This window comes from Hemiscyllium ocellatum, chromosome 18 (genome assembly GCF_020745735.1).
Source record: "Hemiscyllium ocellatum isolate sHemOce1 chromosome 18, sHemOce1.pat.X.cur, whole genome shotgun sequence".
NCBI lineage: Eukaryota > Metazoa > Chordata > Chondrichthyes > Orectolobiformes > Hemiscylliidae > Hemiscyllium > Hemiscyllium ocellatum.
In genome coordinates, this window is record NC_083418.1 from 49,957,098 (window position 1) to 49,978,286 (window position 21,189).

The following is a 21,189-nucleotide window of genomic DNA, read 5'->3' on the forward strand; positions in this document are numbered from 1 at the left end:
TATCGTATCTTCCAATTTCCAAAAGAGCCTCAAGCTCATCCATCTTATTTCTAATGCTTTGTGCATTTATGTATAGTATTTTTAATTTGTTACTGCCTTCATCCTTCCCATCAACTCCAATTTCATTCAACCTCACAGCATGATCCCTTTTTGGGTTGTCAGATCATAATAGTAGAGCGGTGGAGTGATATAACAAAGTTGTTATATCGCCACTTGCGCAGCTTGACATTACATCAAGGTCAGCTTTGTGCTGTATTAAGCGATGGTATGTCCCTGATCCAACAATTCGGATTGATAGCATAGGACAGCCAAAAGGTATTCCTAATGCGTTTAAGGCCCGCAATGAGATTGCGGCAAGCTGAGAGGCTCTCATCCCAGTGATAGGGGTTAGCAAGAATACTGAACGGATTAATTACATTTATTATAACCAGCAGCGATTTATCAACTATATTGACAATGCCCTTGTGGCCTTGGGAGAACAATTGGATGCTGCTATCAAAATGACATGGCAAAACAGACAGGCCTTAGATTGGATGTTGGCAGAAAAAGGCAGTGTTTGTGTGATGTTTGGGGAACATTGCTATATCTTTATACCTAGCCCTGGGAGATCTTTTAATAAAGCAATGGAAAAAAACTAAAGAATCTAAGATGGGAGCGAAAAGACAATGTGCAGTTTTGTCATCAGATTGGTTGAATAATATCTTAGGGTCTTGGGGAGTATGATTTGTCAAGATTGGTTTTATTATAGGTGTGGTTTTACTTATGTTGCCTTCGTCTTTTGTTGTGCCTTGCCTTTTATTAAGTCTTTTTTAGTTTGTGTCACTGCACAGTAACTTGTGGTCATTTCAGCTAACCCCAGAAGTGCTTTCTCATCTGACAAAGGCTCACTGCTCTATTATGATCTGACAACTGCCACGGTGAAAGGAATAAGTCCACGTCAGGACGTCGATGATACTTCTGAAGAATGCACGGATCCTAGATTGCGAGGGAGCTTGGGTCTTTTTCCTGTTCTAGTTATTGGAGGACAGCCTTTTGACCCAAGGGACCCCAGGAATGGAGGAAGAACGCTTTAAAACTCAGACTCTGACAATTATTCAATGCCTATTGGGACCTACACTATTTGTATTGGGCACCAGAGGATCTGAGCTTATTGTCTTCTTTCTCTATGTGAGACCAGTAGGTCTCAAAGGGGGGAATATGGAAAATAAAGAGCATGAAAGCATGGGAAGGGTTAAAGCATGAAGACTACTGGTGAACTGTTACAAGGGGTCTGTGGAATGCTACACTAGTGAAAAGGTCACTGTGACAGAATGGGGTACAAATAGTAGAATGCTCCTACACCAATTAGCAGTATAAGGTTAGGGCTGAAAGGTCACTATGGCAGGCTGAGATAACAACAGTTAGTAAAGTCAGCCTCACCTGCTAAATATCATCATGGCAGGTTAGGACAGGTCGTGACAATAAATATTTAGGACTTGACAATAAATATCTAATTAATAGTTAGTATAGTCAGCATGCTTGAGACTCTGACAGTAAAATATCTAATCATGACATTAGAATAATATTAAATAGGGTCTGGGATGGAATCACTATTGTTGCAGAGATGACAGTAAAATATCTACTCGTGATATTAGAACAATATTAAGTAGAATGTAGGAAAAACCGTAATGGCAGAAGTAGAAAGATAATGGGAACTAACGTACTTGGTTTATTGCATAGCTGGAGTGAGGTACTTCTGATTAACACAGTTGGAAATGCTGATAAGCTAACAAAAACATGATAAAAGAAGGTATAAAGAGTCACAAACTCTGAGGTTTGGGGACATCCAAGAATTTACTTTCTGAGTGTCATGGTTTATTGTTGGCAAATAAAAGACTCCTTGAAGAACTCCCTGCCTCTCCTGGTGATTCTCTACATTTCCTCCATGGCACAGGTCAACCTGAAGCCAAAAAATAAAAAATTGCAATTGAAGATGCCCAAAGACAAATCCACAGGTCAATAATTGACAATGAAAGGCCTTTGCCTGGATCCCAAAAACTAAAGTAACATGGAAACAACACTAACAATAAAGTAGAACAAGCAAGGGAAACAATTGTATTTTGCTGAGATGTTGCTGACAGCAACATGCCATATAATTAAAGTGGGTGGGCAAGTTACAACAGAGTTTGAAGTCTTCCAGATATAATCAGAAGCAGCAGCTCAACGTACTCTGGAAGTCGAGTAAAAAGTGAGGTCTGCAGATGCTGGAGATCAGAGCTGAAAATGTGTTGCTGGTTAAAGCACAGCAGGTCAGGCAGCATCCAAGGAACAGGAAGTTCGACGTTTCGGGCCAGAGCCCTTCATCAGGAAGGGCTCTGGCCCGAAACGTCGAATTTCCTGTTCCTTGGATGCTGCCTGACCTGCTGTGCTGTACTCTGGAAGTCATCAATCCAGCAGAGATCTTGAATCTAGCAAGACAAGTACCATTCTCAAATGAGGGAAACTACTATGTAAAGACATACCTCCTTACTTTTTCTACATTTGACTGAGGACTGAAATGGGAAAAGAATTGTTTTAAAGCCAAGGATTTGGAGAGGATTGCTGTACTTTTGAAAAGCAGTTTACCAACACTCATTGTAAATGCTGTTTACAATGTTGCTTGGGAAACAGAGAGAGTAGGTTACTGCAGCCAGGCTGGAGCTGGGATATTTACAAAGGGGAGTGAGTGATGAAGTTGGTGTCTGGGAAGCCAATCAAAAGACTGCCTTATCATGGATGGGTTTGTTCTCCTAAACCATTGTTGGAGTTTCAATCAAGAAAAGAACATTTTATCATTCTCCTGATTTGTGCCTGGCAGATGATGAGCAGGTATAGGGAATTGGGAGATATTACTGACAACGGAATTCTTGATGTCTGACCATATTTCATAGCACATCATTTACGTAACTGTCCAGTTCAGTTTTCAGTCAGTAGTAAGACTATCATGTTGGGAATGGGGGGAGGGATGGAGGGAATTCAGCAACAGTCATGCCATTGAACATAAAAGGGAAATTGATAGAATCTGTCTTGTTCAAGATGGTCATTACTTGACATTTGTGTGGCACCTATTTACTTGCCATCTATGAGCCAAAGTCTGGACATTTTCCAGGTCTTTATGCATATAAACTTGAACAACCTGAGTATTATAGAAGTCATGAAAGTTATGCAGCTATCAGCAAATATCTCCACTTCTGACTTAATGATGGAGCAATGGTCATTGAAGAAGATACTGAAGATGGTTGGACTGAAGACACTAATCTGAAGACCTCCTGCAGAGATGTCGTAGGACTAAAATATTTCTAGATTCCAATAATCATAACTAACTTCCTTTGTGCTAGGGTATATTCGGAAACAATAGAGAGTTTTCAACCTCCTTTATTCCCAATGACTTCAATTTTGCTAGGGCTATTTTTCCCTTAGTGAAACATATCAGGAATGAACCAGCTGACCCATCCAGATTGTGTCAAGGGTTCTTGATTATTTCATCTCTTAACTGTGAGATTCCATAGCTTGCTGGAGTCCTGTAACCTCAAAGGAGAGAGGTGGCACAGTGGCACAGTGGCTAGCACTGCTGCCTCATAGTGTCTGAGACCTGGGTTCAATTCCCGACTCAGTTGACTGACTGTGTGGAGTTTGCACGTTCTCCCCGTGTCTGCGTGGGTTTCCTCCGGGTGCTCCGGTTTCCTCCCAGGGTCCAAAGATGTGTAGGTCAGGTGAATTGGCCATGCTAAATTGCCCGCAGTGTTAAGTGAGGGGTAAATGTATGGGTGGGTTGCGCTCTGGCGGGTCGGTGTGGACTTGTTGGGCCGAAGGACCTGTTTCCACACTGTAAGTAATCTAATCTAAATGTCTATATCCATCTAGTTGGTTTATTGAGCAGACAATTCAAAGTGCTAATATCTTACTCACAGAACATATCAAGGCAACTCTAATGTGCAAATTGGAGCATCTGGATGGTCAAGACCTTCAACTCCTGAGACTTTAATATTTTATAAATCAAGTTTCATAATTACAGAAATTATTGTCACCGTCAACAAAATACCTTAGCGTTGGGGATTCATTGCTGTTCAAGGTTTAATCAACCATGATTCTGTTTGATGCTATGAGGTTGCAACTACAAGTTTTGTTTCTTTGCTGTCTTATGGTTGGACACTGAAAACTTGTCATTAAACTTTTATAAATTGCTTTATTAATACAATCATGACCACATTTTGGCCAAATTTTACATGAATAAATCTGAATTGCTGTCAGGTGATTGCATCAAAGATGTTAGCATTAGATAAACATTACAGAAAGAAAGCAGTTCAGAGTACAGGAAATGTGAAAAACTATTCTATCAAAAACAGCTTCTGTCACCAGAAATGCCACCATCACTTCAATTCCAAGAACCAAAACGTTGCGTTTCTTGCGCTACACGAAATGTGCCAGCAAGTAGCATCGCGAAGCAAATTATGTAAACAAGAGAGCTCAGTACTGCCGTTACAATATTGAGTGTTCGGGCTGTTGATGCATAATGCCGAGCTCCTTCCACGTCTCCCACAACTTTTCGATCTCTGGACTAAAAAGAAAACAAGTGTGAATTTATAGAACAGGGTATGGAAATCAAATCCTAGTTCTGAAGAAGTCTTTTAGATTTGAAATTTCAACTCTGTTTCTCTCACCACAGTTGTGGCGTTTATACTGCATTCTCCAGCTCCTGTGGTTATTGGTTGAAAATCTCAATTCTACTGAATATAATACCTTAATTTGGAAAATATATAATCTCTACAACATTTCTTTCCATTAAGTAGCATTTAAACTATTCATGTTAGCACTGTCTTTTCCCATTTATGTTTTTAATTAGAAAACTACAAGTCTGTTGCACACAGTAATTTTTAACAACAAATACCGTTATGTTTTGTTGCACACAACTCCAAGCCCATTCTGTACAAGTCTAGGAAATGCTCCCTGAATTTCTTCCAATGCATTTCTATCCGTCTTTAAATAAGTTAACCAATGCTGTATATAGCACATCGGATGTGGTATCACCAATGAAGCAAACCATCCTGATTTTTGTATTTAATCACCCATCTAATAAATGCTCGCATTCTGTTAGATTTTCTAATTAGTCGCTTTACCTGCACATGAACCTTTTATTATTAATGCATTAGGACACCCAGGTCTCTTTGCAACTCCAAACCTTGCAATCTTTGGAGGAGAAAACGTACTTTTTTTTATTTTTCCTCACAAAAGGGACAATGTCCTTCAAATTATACTTCATTGGCCTGAACTCCATCCAGTCAGTTATAGTCAGGGAGATCTACAGCACTGCATCAGAGCCTTCTGTCCAAGTTATCCATGCCGACCAGATATCCTAAATTAATCCAGTATTTAGCCCATAATCCTCTAAACCCTTCCTATTCATAAACCCATCCAGAAGCCTTTTGCTGTTATAATTGTACCAATCTCCACCACTTCCTCTGGCATCTCATTCTATGCACACCCCACCCTTTGAGTAAAAAGTGAGGTCTGCAGATGCTGGAGATCAGAGCTGAAAATGTGTTGCTGGTTAAAGCACAGCAGGTTAGGCAGCATCCAAGGAACAGGAGATTCGACGTTTCAGGCCAGAGCCTTCATTCCTGATGAAGGGCTCTGGCCTGAAACGTCGAATTTCCTGTTCCTTGGATGCTGCCTAACCTGTTGTGCTTTAACCAGCAACACATTTTCAGCTCACACCCCACCCTTTGCATGAAAAAGTTGTTCCTTAGGTCCCTTTTAAAAGTTTTCCCTCTCACCTTATACCTATGCCTTCTCGCTCTGGTCTCCCCCACCCTGGCAAAAGACTTTATCTATTTACCTTATCCATGCCCCTCATGCTTTCATAAAGTTCTATAAGGTCACCCCTCAGCTCCAGGGAGAATCGCCCCAGCCTATTCAGCCTCTCCCTATAGCTCAAACCCTCCAACCCTGGCAACATCCTTGTAAATCTTTTCTGAACCCTTTCAAGTTTCACAGCATCCTTTCTATGGGGGGGGGGGGGGTGCAGAATTGCACACAATATTTCAAAAGTTACCTAATCAATATCCTGCACAGTCACAACATGACTTCCCAACTCCTATACTCAATGCACTGATCAATAATGGAAAGCATACCAAACGCCTTCTTCACTATCCTATCTACCTGCGACTCCACTTTCAAGGACCTATCTATATTTTTATGCAGCTTGTTTGCCGTTCCATACCATCCTAGGACTTGCACCCAACCCCATGGGACACTGACTGAGGGAGCAATGCTTGCCAGACCTATCATCCAGGGGGACATAAAAGATCCAATGAAATGATTGGAAATAATGCAGTGGGTTCTGCTTATGTCCACTTGAGCATTAAATCCTCGGTCAAACACCGACAAGGATTAGTCATTTGTATCCATGCTCTCTCTGGAATTCCGCTGGCTAACCATTCCTGCAAGCATCTACGTCGAATACACTTGACTATTCAGTCTTTAGTTGTGAGTATTATGGGGATATCTACAGTAAGTCAATGGCACTGACATTTGAAGAGAGGACAACCTTTTTGAAATATCTTCCGAATGAAGTCTCTCAGTTGTCCGGAGGTCGATGTCCGTTGTTCCCATAAAAAGGAATTCAGCTTAGCACAAAATGATCTAAAACTGTTCAAAAATATTATCGTTGTAAACCAAGAGCGCTTATCTGCTTAACCAAATACAGCACTTTAAAACGCAGAGACGAAATAGAGCGAGGAGATCATGGAGATCCCTTAGAATTTCCACGCGGTACATGGTGATTATTCTACTGGTGCAGAATTTACAGATTTCAGAGAGCTCTTTGTTGCTGCATTCTGGCTCTGTCAATTGCATTAGTTCCTGTCACAGCAAGTTTGATGACAGGCAGCACCGCCAGTCCCTATCACATTCCCCAGTAACTCGGGCTACCCCCAGGGTCTCAGTCTCCCCTCTCCCCCCGGGCGTCTGCCCTTGAAGTCCGGACTCACTTTGACCGAGAAGACCATCGCCACGAAGCCCAGGCAGCAGAAGTTCATGAAGGCGAAGTTGAAGATGGACCAGAGAAAGTTGTCCCGGACCGAGGTCACATTCGGGGCCACGTTAACCACGGTAGTGGTCATCATCTGGGCATTCGGTCCCTGGTTCGGGTAGTTGTTTAGATTCAGGGGAACTTGATCGGTTCTGCAATCCATCCTGGTCGCGGTGTCAAGGAGAACACAGACTGAACGTGAACTGCTCTGGATTCAGGTTTTAAATTAAATACTCGCCAATCAGCTGCTTTCCTTCTGTGAACGTCAGCAGCCCCCCATGTTCATTTCTCTGGTAATCTAATTTTAATATTAATCTTGCTAGACCTTGTTAATTGCTCGTTCAGTTGGATCTTTCTGCGAGTTTTGGTTTTTGCACAATTATAGGATAAGTATATTATTCCCTCCAGATGGTGTATTTGTAGTTTGTAGTTTGTCTTGTCCTTTAAGCTAACATTGTCAATCCCATATTGGTACACTGAGCTGGAGTTTCCCCGAATTCCAAGAGGGAAATGACAGTAACTTTCTTTAGTATCAGAATCTGACAGAAATGGCACCAATGAAGTGAAAGTCAATGGGGATGCAGGAGATAAGTCTAGGTTGGGCGGCACAGTGGCTCAGTGGTTAGTACTGCTATCTCACAGGATCAGAGACCCTGGTTTGATTTCAGGCTCGGGTGACTGCGTGCAGTTTGCACATTCTCCCCGTGTCTGCGTGGGGTTTCCTCCCACAATCCAAAGATGTGCAGTTAGGTGAATTGGCCATGCTAAATTGCCCATAGTGTTCAGGGATGTGTTGGGGATTAGGTACATTATTTGGGGTAAATGTAGAGTAATAGGGTAGAGGTATAGGTCTGGGTAGGATACACTTCGGAGGGTCGGCATGGACTTTTTGGGCCAAAGGGCCTGTTTCCACTCTGTGGGGATTCTATGATAATACGGGAGAAAGAGAAGCAGGAGTACACGAATTGCTTTTATCATTCAATTCGATCACTACTGAACGTGGGGTTTGATTCCATTTTCATGCCCACTCCCTACATCCTTGATCCCTGAAAGACCATAAACTACAAGATTTTCCATCCCAGGCTGAAAAATGTTCATTGATATAGACTCTGAGACATTGAAACCCACCCTCACCCCGATCAACCTCCTAGGGGTTACCATTGTACCACTGACCAGAAACTAGAGTCACTCTCTAAATACAATAGCTATAAAAACGGGTCAGAGGAGTCCTGCAGCAAGCAACTCACCTCCTGACTCCCAAAAGCCTGTCCACCACCTACAAGGTGCAAGTCAGGAGTGTGATGGAAAACTCACCACTTCCCTGGGTGGATGCAACAACAACAACACTCAGGATGCTGTCACATCACCCAGGACAAAGCAGCCCACTTAACTGGCAACACGTGCACAAACATCCACTCTAGCCACCACTGACAGTCAGTAACAGTAGTGTATACTCTCAACAAGATGCAGCTAGATTGAATAATTACATCCATAACTTTATAGTTGGAAATGTATTCAAAATATTGATCCATTGTATGATTTATGAACTCAAATTGCCAATGTTTCTGTTGTTTTCCAGTTTTAAGTTGAAGGAACATACAACTGCAAACAGTTCCATTTACGACACTAACTCTTTATTTACAGCATTATTCTGCACTTTCTATTATTACCTGAAAAATATTTCAGTCCCTTTCCATGTTTACAGAGAAGAGCAGGACTAAAATACTCAGCACACCCCAATTCATCAATTTGCTTGGAAATCACCAATGCGTACAAGAACTGATGAGTGGTAATATTAGGGAACTTTGATTTCCCAAATATCAAATGGGATACCTTTAGAAGAATGGGTAATGAACAGAAGGGATCTTTAAGTTATGTTCAGAACTTCCTCGAATACCTGGTAAGTTTAATGAGGATGGAGGAATTAAAGGTTTTAATGAGATTAAGTGGGCCAAGTGGACAAGACAGTTGTGCAACAAGTTTTGAGTAAGAACTATCATTGCCTCATAAAGAGTAGATTAAAATGGAATAATTTAAAGGAAAAATCCTTAATTGGAGGAGGTCTAATTTCTAGGGGAATGAGAGAAGGTCTAACAATGATAAGTGGAACTGAAGATTAACAGATAAAGCTGTGACAGAACACTGGCTGATCTTTGAACTATATTTGGTCCAGGCTAGGTCTTTTCCATCAAAAGCCACAGCTCTATGGATCATGAGTGAGCTCGACATAATAATGATGTCTTTCCTCTTTAAACAAGTGACAGATAACTCTGATCAGAATGTTATGACTGAATTTGCCCAGGTGTCCTATAATGGTGAAGTGGTCAAATCAGTACAAGCATGAGCTGTTACCAATGCAATCTGTCCCAACTTTATTAGGAATAAAATTACAATAATCTTCAATGTGAAACATACTATCCCTGATCCTATTTGACCGCCTAAGGTGACAATACTTCCCAAGTCTCTTGAAAATGTATGCAGTCACACTCTCTGTGGCTCTGTTCTGGGTTTGCAAAGCTGCTTTCTTCCTCTCGCTACCTGGCTGATCAGCTGGTCTTTGCCTCTTGACATATTGGCTCCTCCGTCGCCCTCAGATCACTCCAGAGATTCTGAGAGCTGTTCCATGAGAGATTACAAGAGTGAGATTTGCAGATGAACTCTGTTTTTATACCTTTCAAATGATTTTGTGGAGTTTTCTACATTTTCAGCCAATCAGGGATATTAATTGTTTGTCTGTTCAGAATAACAGTTGCCTTTTATATTATGCTAACGTCATTAGCTCCTGCCTGCTGTGTTTGCAGTGTGTCGTGTGTTTGGGTTTTGTAGTTTCAAAGTTTTTCTCTGCCAGTGCACCCAATATCCCTGCTGTAAGTTTTCAAGTGAAAACCAGGTCAAATATAGTATTTTTGACTAAATTAGATTCCCTACATTATGGAAACAGGCCCTTTGGCCCAACAAGTCCACATCGACTCTCCAAAGAGTAACCCACCCAGACCCGTTTCCCTCTGACTAATGCACCTAGCACTATGTACAATTTAGCATGACCAATTCACCTAATCTGCACATCTTTGAACTGTGGGAGGAAACCGAAGCACCTAGAGGAAACCCATGCAGACACGGGGAAAAAGTGTAAACTCCACACAGACAGTCACCCAAGGTGGAAATCGAACCCGGGTCCCTGGTGCTGTGAGACATCAGTGCTAACCACTGATATTGACCTGCATTTTCTGTTAGTAGTGAAATGGAGCAAACTCTGCAGATCATATTTTACCCAGTTGCTAATATGGCTGATTGTCTTTTATCTAGGTTAGGTTCAGAAGTTTTTAAAAATCAATCAGCTTTCTTAGACATTCTATTTATTTTATGCATTGAGAAAACAGTACTTACTCAGCAAAGATGAATTAAACTTTTCACACAGTTTGAGATCGGAAAATACTTCTTCTCTACATAAACCCAAAACAGACATCAATGTAAAAAAGATACAAGAGTTTTGTCTTCAGAGGTTAATTTTATAAAATAAAGCACTTGGGCCAATAATTCTTTCTACTTGAAGGAACAAAGAATTAGGGATAAAATGTTTTCTTGGCATTCAACTGGCACACGTACATGTGTAAATGAATGTCAGTCAGCATAGACAGTGGTTCATTGGGACCTTTCAATGCAGTTTGTTGAACAGGTGTCGAGATGCCAGAGGATTTCCAAGAGACAGTTATGTCAACCTTCAGGGTGTCATAGTGGATATTCCAAAGGTTTTTTCTCAGTGACAGAGAACAATCTGTGTAGCTTCCTTTTCTTCAGCTAGCTGAATCCCAACTAAACTCCAAACAATATCCAAAATAAAGTCATAAACAGCTAGCATGAGTTTTCCAGAGCGATCAACCCAAGTCATGTATTTCTGAGAAATGTTTTTAAACAAAGTCTTAATGTCCTATCAGTAACTCTTCGTAAAGACAAAAGTTCAGCTAACTCTTTTCATATGAACTGTTATGAACCAGGACAGACCCCCTCAAACTATTTTAAGAAGGTAGCCTAGATCCTAACTTTTTCTTATTTAAAGGTAGATAGGAAGTGGGTGTTCCAAGTGTGATGCAACTGGTCAAACCACTCGGCTTTAAGCAAAATACAATTAATTTAAACACAATAGTTAAAACATGAACAAAGGAAAGCAGAATTTAGAATAACTTAACTATTGGAAAACACAACTGAATACTCAGTAGAGTAACTTAACTAGTTAACTTCCAATGTAGTAGCATCCAATAATCACATCCCTTGGCAAAAAGGTAAATTCAGACACAGATTCTTACAGGCAGGAGGGAACAGCATCCAGAGAGATTTCAGAGAGTCACTTTCTGAACCTTGCAACCCTCTTGGTACTCACACATCCTGTGACTGCTACAGCTAAAACAAAACTAGAACCTGAACTGGGAGAACTGGTGACTCCCCTTCCATTTTTGAACTATCTCAAGAAAACACAATTGATTCAGGTTGGCTCCCTAGCCACTTTGGCACTTCTGCCTTTGAAGATATCCAGGACAAAATAACCTTTTTAAAGTGATAGCATCATCACAAACCATTGTCACTATTCTTTGAAAGATTCCTCGAAGAGTTAATTATTAAGTCTTTATAACATAGCACAAATAAAATGCAGTTTATTGCATTTCGACAACTATTTGCATGGTGTAAGAATAAACTCCACATTACCACACAAACTGCCAAAGGAGCTTGCCTAAATCTGTTCCCACTGATAATTCTTCATTGTCCTATCAAGGCCTCTTGGTGTTATCTCAGTGTGTGGAGCTTACTGTACTCATTCCAATATGAACTCTTTCCAGATCCCTCCACAATATCACCCCATCCACCCTCCCCACCAGCTGCTTTTCTGATAAGCATTATTATTATGCAATTGTTTAAAGAATTACACTTACAAAAGCCCCAGCTCACCCAACCCAGGTCTTTACAAATTCAAACAAATACAACTTTTTCACTATTCTCCCTATATTGGAAATCAAGGTCCCTAAAAACAGAAAATTCGTAAAATTTGCTGAGTAATATGACATTTAATTTTAAAGCTGTTGCAGCAGTAATTAGCTTTCCAAAATTCTAGCATATGTAAACAAAGGGAAGAATACAAAATACGCTGAGGTCACAATGTTGGTTGAATTAATACCAACAATTATTCTGACACCAAACATATCGTATTATCAATGTGTTGTTTATGAAAATAAGAAACATTTATTCTTGGAAAGAATAATAAACTAACCCTCGGTCGAAAGGAGGCAAGGTATTGAGTACAGGAGTTGGGAGGTCATAGTGCAGCTGTACAGGACATTGTGTAGCCACTTTTGGAATATTGTGTGCAATTCTGGTCTCCATCCTATTGGAAAGGTGTTGTGAAACTTGAAAGGGCTCAGAAAAGATTGACAAGGATGTTGCCAGGTTTGGAGGATTTAAGCTACAGGGAGAGGCTGAATACGCTGGGGCTGTTTTCCTTGGAGATTTGGAGGCTATGGGGTGACTTTATAGAGGTTTACAAAATCATGGGGGGCATGCAGAGGATAAATATACAAAGTCTCTTCCCTGGGGTTGGGGAGTCCAGAACTATAGAGCATAGGTTTAGGGTGAGAGGGGAAAGATATAAAAGAGATCTAAGGGGCAACTTTTTCACGCAGAGGGTGTTACATGTATGGAATGAGCTGCCAGAGGAAGTGGTGAATGCTGGTACAATTGCAATATTTAAAAAGCATCTGCGTGGGTATATGAATAGGAAGGGTTTGGTGGGATGTGGGCCAGATGCTGGCAAGTGGGACTAGGCTGGGTTGGGGAATGGACAATTGGACTGAAGGGTCTATTTCCATGCTGTACATCTCTATGACTCTATGACTCTAAGAGGAGTACGGTCATCCTGAGTCATGAATGACTGCTCAATGGCATTTGACCAAAAGGGTTCCGAGAAGATATTGATGCAACGTAAGATACCTGCCCCTATTAATGTGATATAACAACAAATGTTTGGGGCAGAGGGGAACTCTCATCAAGCACAACTGTTGTAGGCAACAGTTCTCTTCAGGGAGTTTTCATTGGCGAGTTCTTGGATAATTCTCATGAGGTAGCCCTCAACAGTTGAAATATGGAGCAGATGAAGAGGAAGAAGATCAAGGGAACAGTTTGTTTACACTGTGGCTAGAGAGCAGGATGCGAGCCCCACAACTTTAAAGAGATCAATACCTTCCATGCAAATAGTGCACATGTCCTCTGGTATCATCAAACCATGCCCAATTGTCATTATTGCATACTTTCTTTATCTAATTAACTTGTGTAACATAACCAAACTGCTGCTTCTTAACAACTTTATTTCTTAAAGTATAACAGAGAAAAATTGACTAACCACTATTTACAATTTCTTCCTCTAACCTATCTTTTACTGTCCCTTCTATAATACGGAAAATTATACAAATCATCAACTGCTATGTTAGGTATTTGTTATTGTGAACCTTCTGAAGCCAATACCTGAATGTGTTCTTCTTGTACTTGGATAAATGGTAACTTCTTGGGTGAGATGTAGTTGTCATAGCCTTTCTTCCTGATGGTTCTTTTTTCTGAACTAAAGAATGATAACCTCTTGTACTTTTTTGCAGATCATTGCTTCTGCTGAAGCGGGCACATTTGCTTTTGCAGTTTCTTGGATCAATGGACATAATTTTTCCATTCTTGCCGGTGCCTTGCATGAAATTGTAGGAACCATATCTTCAACTTGTGTCAATGAATCTGTGTTCTCAACCCACCTGGATTTAGCACTGCAGTAGGTAAACTGTTTATTTCAACTTGTTGGTTAGTTTGGTCTTTCTCATTCACCTTCAGTGTTATGAAATTGTGGGTGTACTTTAAGAGAGTAAAAGCAGCAGAACTACCGGAGACAGCAACAAGTGTTCTCGATAAGACAAAAATTTAACACTTGGTTGAACAACTCGATTAGTTCGTTGTCTGAGACAAAAACAAATCCGAATTCAGCCAATCAGTTTAAATTATACACAGAGAAATGTCAACTCCAATCCAGTTTGAATTGAGTATAATGACAATCTTAAAAGCCAATGACACAATCCAATCCTTTGGGGGTATAAGACCAGGCAAAGTTGAACAGTTGAAAGGAGAACTGACAAGCCCAGCATATAAACTGACTGCCTGAAAATAGCCCTCTTAAAAAGGTACCTTTTCAATCAGCAATGTGTGCCATAGAAATTCCTAAGAAGCAGAAAACAAGACACAGGAAGATCTGAATAGAAGCTTGAAAGCTGTCTGGTTTTGAAATAAGAAATGTTGTTTTGTAAATCTTAATTGGGAGTTTTGTTGGACTGATATTATAGAAGGGAAGGTAAAAGATAGGTAAGAGGAAAAAATTGTAAATAGTGGTTAGTTAATTATTCTCTATTATACTTTTAGAAATAAAGTTGTTAATTTTTACTTTAAACAGTTCTTGGCCATTCTGAATTTTTATAGATTACTGCACAGGTTAAATATTTTCTGTATTGTTGGTTTTAAATTTAAAAAGGAGGGTATACCCCACATCGTAACAGTGTGTGGGCTTGGTCTGTGATTTGAACTGGTTTAGATTTGAACAGATATTGGGGTTTGAAAAATTCCAGCAGATTTAAACACTTGCAGGTTAGTGTCCTAGATCTTTAAATAAAATGTAGGTGAGATAATTTGTTTAATTTTGGTGACATGTGGTTGATTAAATTAAAAGTGAGAGAAATGGCTCTTAAAATTGCTAAAAAGGTTCTGGGATTTGAAGATGATTCTCAAATTTGCCAAGGAAAGTTAGAAGGAAAGAAAAAGGCCACTTTTAGAATTAGCAAAGAAGTCAGATTTGGGTTTAACCAAGGACAAAAATAAAGCTAAAATTGTAAGGGAGTTACTCAAACACTTGGGTATGTCAGAGAAACAGACAAGTGCAGTAGAGATAGAAAAACTTAAATTATAATTGAGGAAAAGAGAGTTTTACCAGACAAGTATTATAGAAGGGAAGGTAAAAGATAGGTTAGAGGAAGAAATTGTAAATAGTGGTTAGTTAATTATTCTCTGTTATACTTTGAGAAAGAAAGTTATTAATTTTTACTTTAAATACTTCTTGGTCACTCGAATTTTTGCAGATTACTGCATGGGATATACCTTTTCTGTGTTGCTGGTTTTAAATTAAGCAAGAGGGTTTACCCTGTGTCGTAACATTCAGTGATTGAATTATTGGTGAAATCAATTGTTCACTTCTTCAATTGTGTTACCTGAACATTAATTTTCATTTGATGTTGTGTATTATATGGTTATTAAGGATTCTTCTTTGAAATAAATCAAATGATATATATCCTACTTGAACTTGTCTCATCCTAGTCATTACAGCATTAAGTGCATGACTTGAATTCGTAATAACTAAATGTTCAATGACAGGTGTTGCAACCTGACTCAATCAACAGCAGATAGTTCAATTGTCTTAATGGAGTGTACTATTCACTTTCTGCTTCTTGCTTGCCTTTCTTCATCAAGTTAGTTGGCATGTAAAATTTGAGCTTTCTTCAGTTTTGATGATCATGAAAAATATTTCCACCTGAGCATTATATTCACAGTTTTCCATGTTATTGAGGATACAAAACTAATTTCTTCTTCCACTATAGTTACTCTGGTTGGGGAGTTGGAGGTTGGGGGCCGTAGGGGTGGGGGAACTGGAGGTAGGGGTGGTGTTTGCTATCTGACAAAATTGCAACACTTTCTCCTTTATCTAACTTGAAATTTAAGTAATGTCCATTGGCTAAGTTGTCCAAAATGCTAGGTCTGGGTCACCAATTTTCACCAAGGAAATAATTGGGTTTGTCTTCTTCAAAGGTTCTTCTACTTCAATCATCTCCATGTGACCATAATTAATTTGTCATTTGTTTATCTGTGATGGTGTGCTTTGTACACTTTATTTTTAATGATAAGAATGGAATAGATTCCAAAATTTCTCCTGTGCCAAATTTGGTCTTCATCCCTTAGAAGGGATTGGAGTTGCTTCCAGACCTCTGAGTCACTCACCATTTGAATGTATTTATCCAGAGTTAGATCTTCTTTAGACTGTAAAAAATCTGGTAAACACTCATCAGTGATGGCAACAGCAATTCAGTTTCTTATGACTTCTGACATTAAATCTCTCCACTAGTCCTGTAAAGGTCATTAATGACATTATGTCTGGATTTCTCTGAGTGCTGTGTTATTCCCTCACTCTTTCAAGAATACAATTAGTTTTGATGTCATCAACGATTGTCAAAGACTTTCAACACTTCTTCAAATGCGTCTAATGCTGAGTTTATCAACTGGTGAGCAATAACATAATCTGCTTTGCTCCTAATTTGTACAGAGCATGTTTATGGTTCAGAATCTGACTTAGCATCTGGTTCAGAAGCTATTCTGTACCTTAAAACTGCTTTTAATTTTCCATGGGATATCCAATCTTGTGTTCTATTTGGTCCATCTGTGAAATTACATCTTCTTGGCAATATGATTTTTAATACAATGGTTCCCTAATGTGAATAGATACTTTATCTTTTTCAAAATATTTGAATTTGTAATCATGGCCATCAACATTACTGCGATGCTGGAGGTAGTTTTAAAAATGTTTGTTCTTGAGATGTGAGTGTTGCTGACTAGGACTATATTTATTGTCAATTCTTAATTGTCTAGAGGACAGTTTAAAGTCAATCACATTGCTGCCTTTCTGGAGTCATATGGAAGGCCAGACACAATAAAAAGATGGCTGATTTTATTCCTCAAAGGCCATGAGTGAAACAGTTGAAGCTTTAAGACAACAAGAAGTGGTTGTCGTGATTAAGTTTATATTTTTTCATCTGCCATGGTGGAATTTCAGCCAAAGTCTATACAATCATGAGCACAGACTGCTGGATTACTAGACTAGTGGCATTACCACTATCTCAGCTGCTTTAATGGAGCATTCCTGCAGCTTTGTGGCTATAATGGAAAAAGGCTTTCACTGTCCACTATATCTAACCGTCTGATTACCTTATATGTCTCGATTAAGTCATCTCTTAACCTTCTTCTCTCTAACAAAAACAACCTCAAGGCCCTCTACCTTTCCTGGTAAGACCTTCTCTCCATACCAGGCAACATCGTAGTAAATCTCCTCTGAACCTTTTCCAAAGCTTCCACATCCTTCCTCTAATGCAGTGACCAGAACTGTACGGATTATCCCCAAGTATGGCTGCACCAGAGCTTTGTACAGCTGCAGCATGACCTCATGGCTCTGAAATTCAATCCCCCTACATAAAAGACAACACACTGTATGCCTTCTTAACAAACCTATCAACCTGGATGGCAACTTTCAGTGATTTACATACATGGACACTGAGATCTCTCTGCCCATCTAAACTACAAAGAATCTTACCGTTAGCCCACTCTTTATTCCTGTTGCTCCTTTCAAAGTGAATCACCTCACACTTTTCCGCATTGAACTCAATTTGCCACCTCTCAGCCCAGCTCGGCAGCTTAGCTATGTCCCTCTCTAACCTGCAACATCCTTCCGCACTATCCACATTTCCACTGACCTTGGTGTCATCCACAAATTTACTAACCCATCCTGTGGGCAGCATGGTGGCACAGTGGTTAGCACTGCTGCCTCACAGTGCCAGAGATCCAGGTTCAATACCTACCTCAGGCAACTGTCCGTATGGAGTTTGCACGTTCTCCCCGTGTCTGTGTGGGTGTGCTCCGGTTTCCTCCCAGGGTCCAAAGATGTGTCGGTCAGGTGAATTGGCCATGCTAAATTGCCCGCAGTGTTAGGTAAGGGGTAAATGTAGGGGTATGGGTGGGTTGCGCTCTGGTGGGTCGGTGTGGACTTGTTGGGCCAAAGGGCCTGTTTCCACACTGTAAGTAATTTAATCCTTCTGCACCCTCATCTATGTCATTTATTAAAAATGACAAACAGCAGTGGCCACAAAACAGATCCTTGTGATACACCATTAGGAAATGAACTCCAGGATAAACATTTCTCATCAGCCATCACCCTCTGTCTTCTTTCAGCTAGCCAATTTCTAATCCAAACTGCTAAATCACCCTCAATTCCATGGCTCCATATGTTGTGCAATAGCCTACCATGAGGGAACCTTATCAAATGCCTTACTGAAATCCACATACACCACATCAATTGCTTTACCCTCATCCACTTGTTTGGTCACCATCTCAAAGAACCCAATAAGGTTTGTGAGGCACAACCTACCCTTCACAATAACATGTTGACTATCCCTCATCAACGTATTCCTCACTAGATGATTATAAACCCTTATAAGCTTTTTCAACACTTTACCCACAATCAAATTAAGACTCATTGGTCTGTAATTACCAGGGTTGCCTCTACTCCCCTTATTGAACAAGGGAATAACATTTGTTATCCTTCAGTCTTCTGTGGACAATGATGACATAAATATCAAAGCCAAAAGCTCTACAATCTCCTCCCTGGCTTTTCAGAGAATCCTAGGATAAATCCCATCTGGCCCAGCGAACTTATCTATTTTGACACTTTCCAGAATTGTTAACTCCTCCTCCTTGTAGATGTCAATTCTGTCTGGTCTAGTAGCCTGTACTTCCATATTCTTCTTGATAACATTGTCTTTTTCCAATGTGAATACTGATGAAAAATATTCATTTCGCACTTTCCCTATCTCCCCGGACTCCACGCACAACTTCCCATTACTATCCTTGATTGGCCCTAATCTTTCTCCAGTCATTCTTTTATTCCTGATATACCTATAGAAAGCTTTAGGGTTTTCTTTGATCCTACCTGACAACAACTTCTCATGTCCCCTACTGGCTCTTTTTAGATCTCCCTTTAGGTCATTCCTGGCTAACTTGTAACTCTCGAGTGCCCTAACTGAGCCTCCATGTCTCATCCTAACATAACCTGCCTTCTTCCTCTAGACAAGAGATTCAACTTCTTTAGTAAATCACGGCCTCCTCACTTGACCACTTCCTTCCTGCCTGACAGGTACATATTTATCAGGGACACACAGTAACTGTTTCTTGAATAAGCTCCACATTTCAAGTGTGCCTGTATTCCTTTTGTATTCCTTCCCCATCCTAAATCTTGCCTAATCGCATCATAATTGCCTTTCTCCCAGCAATGACTCTTGCCCTGCATTATATCCTATCGCTTACCATCGCTAAAGTAAACTTAATCGAATTGTAGTCACTATCACCAAAGTGCCCACCTAACTCCAAATCTAACAGCTGGCCAGTTCATTACCTCATACCAAGTCCAATGTGGCCTCACCCCTTGTTAGCTTATCAACCTACTGTGTCAGGAAACCATCCTGCATGCATTGGACAAAAACTGACCCATCTAAAGGACTCAAACTACAGTATTTCCAGTCAATATTTGCAAAGTTATAAATCTCTCTGACTCTATGGCCCAAAACAGAACAGTTGCACAAAGCTCATATCTACTTTTACAGTAGAAAGTGAGGACTGCAGATGCTGGAGATCAGATGCTGCAGATGCTGAAAATGTGTTGCTGGAAAAGCACAGCAGGTCAGGCAGCATCCAAGGAGCAAGAGGATCGACGTTTTGGGCATGAGCCCTTCTTCAGGAATCTGAAGACATCGATTCTCCTGCTCCTTGGATGCTGCCTGACCTGCTGTGCTTTTCCAGCAACACATTTTCAGCTCTACTTTTACAGTTGCAAATTCTAGATATGTGTGTAGTGATCAGAGAAATGGTGATACAAAGTTTGTCACTATTGTGATCAAACTGCTCCTTTAACAAGTTATGCTGCTCTTGTTTTTTTTTCAGAGAGGTTGTTAAAGCAATGATTCTGAAAGGTTTGGCTTGAATGGGCTTTAGAGCCAATTTGACGATAGCTAACAGGTACTGCCTCAGGCAAAAGCCTTTCAAGTTTAAAAAAAGACACTTGTACAATGAAGGGGGAGTGGCCAGTTCTCCCAGCTCAGCTTTACCCTGGTTTGGTCTGGCCATTCACTGAAAGCAGGCAGCGAGTTTTGAGGCTACTGGTCCAAGAAACAGCTCATGGGAGAAGGTGTTCCATGCTGAATTGCTCTGCCAGCTCTCTCTCTCTCTCTCTCTCTCTCTCTCTCTCTCTCCTGTAAGACTCTGTGTTTAATTTTACATTTTTTGCCAAGGGGTGCTTATGAGGATTGTTGCAAGAATTTTAAACAGCAACAAGAAGTTGGAATATTGTGTTGGGCTTTTGGATAGGTTAAGTTATTTTGTATTTAGTTCTCTTTTGTTTGTGTTTCATTCAGTAATCTTGCAAATAAATGCTGTTTTGTTTAAAACTAAGTGTTTAGGCCAGCTGCATCACTCCTGGAATATCCACTTAACATCTGTTTAAAACAATGAGCAAAGTTAGGGTCCAGGTTACTTTCTTGAAATGTCTTGAGGGGGTCTGGCCTGGTCCATAACACGATCAAAACAATACCACAAATCCCACATTTTACATTTCTTTGGCTAAGAGTGAATGTGTTGAGTTTTTTTGGAGGGTTTCTCACAGCAAATTCTAGCAAGATTTCTCACCATATCTTCCAAAACCTGCCTCATTAACTATTTACCCATCCCCACGGCACCTTTCTCATCCAAATCCAGCTCCATCTTGTCCGCTCCCAGACCAAGTCACCACTCAACAGATATCCTGGAATTAACTGGCATCCCATGCACCATGTTGTCTTCACAAGGCTGTTGTGCACCTGAACAAGAACAGTCAGACTGCAGTGCCCTGCACGATTCTTGACATTCACCTGGGTATGGAAAACGGGGGATATTGGTCCCCTGGTCCGCAGCAGGGACCTGGCACTTACTCAGGACACTTCCCCACCTCATCAAAGTAACAGCTGTGACACTCACTTTCATTTCCTTCTGACCTGTTCCTCTCACTCATTCCAGAAGGAACACAGCCTCCCAAAAGGGCAGAAAGTTTCCAGGTGGGTGGTGGTTTGCCCAATATCCAACTCCTCCTCACCCCTTATGTTGACAGCATCCTGACTGCTCTGAGCAGGTGACTGTTTCCAATCCCTGAGACCTGTATCAGAGCATGTATTTGACTTACTGTACCAAACCCCCTGAGTGAAGGAACTTGACTGAGGAGTCAGATGTAT

The 21,189-nt window shown here is 40.5% G+C and overlaps 1 protein-coding gene across 1 annotated transcript; it reads right to left on the reverse strand.

The window, feature by feature from the left end:
* Positions 1 to 4,184: 4,184 nt before the first annotated feature.
* Positions 4,185 to 7,259, reverse strand: LOC132824451 (dispanin subfamily A member 2b-like). The gene is made up of 2 exons (XM_060838967.1): positions 7,008 to 7,259; positions 4,185 to 4,576 (listed from the first exon to the last, which is right to left on the reverse strand). The coding sequence occupies exons 1-2, from the start codon at positions 7,209 to 7,211 to the stop codon at positions 4,394 to 4,396; spliced, it is 387 nt and encodes a 128-aa protein (XP_060694950.1). The 5' UTR covers positions 7,212 to 7,259; the 3' UTR covers positions 4,185 to 4,393.
* Positions 7,260 to 21,189: the final 13,930 nt, after the last annotated feature.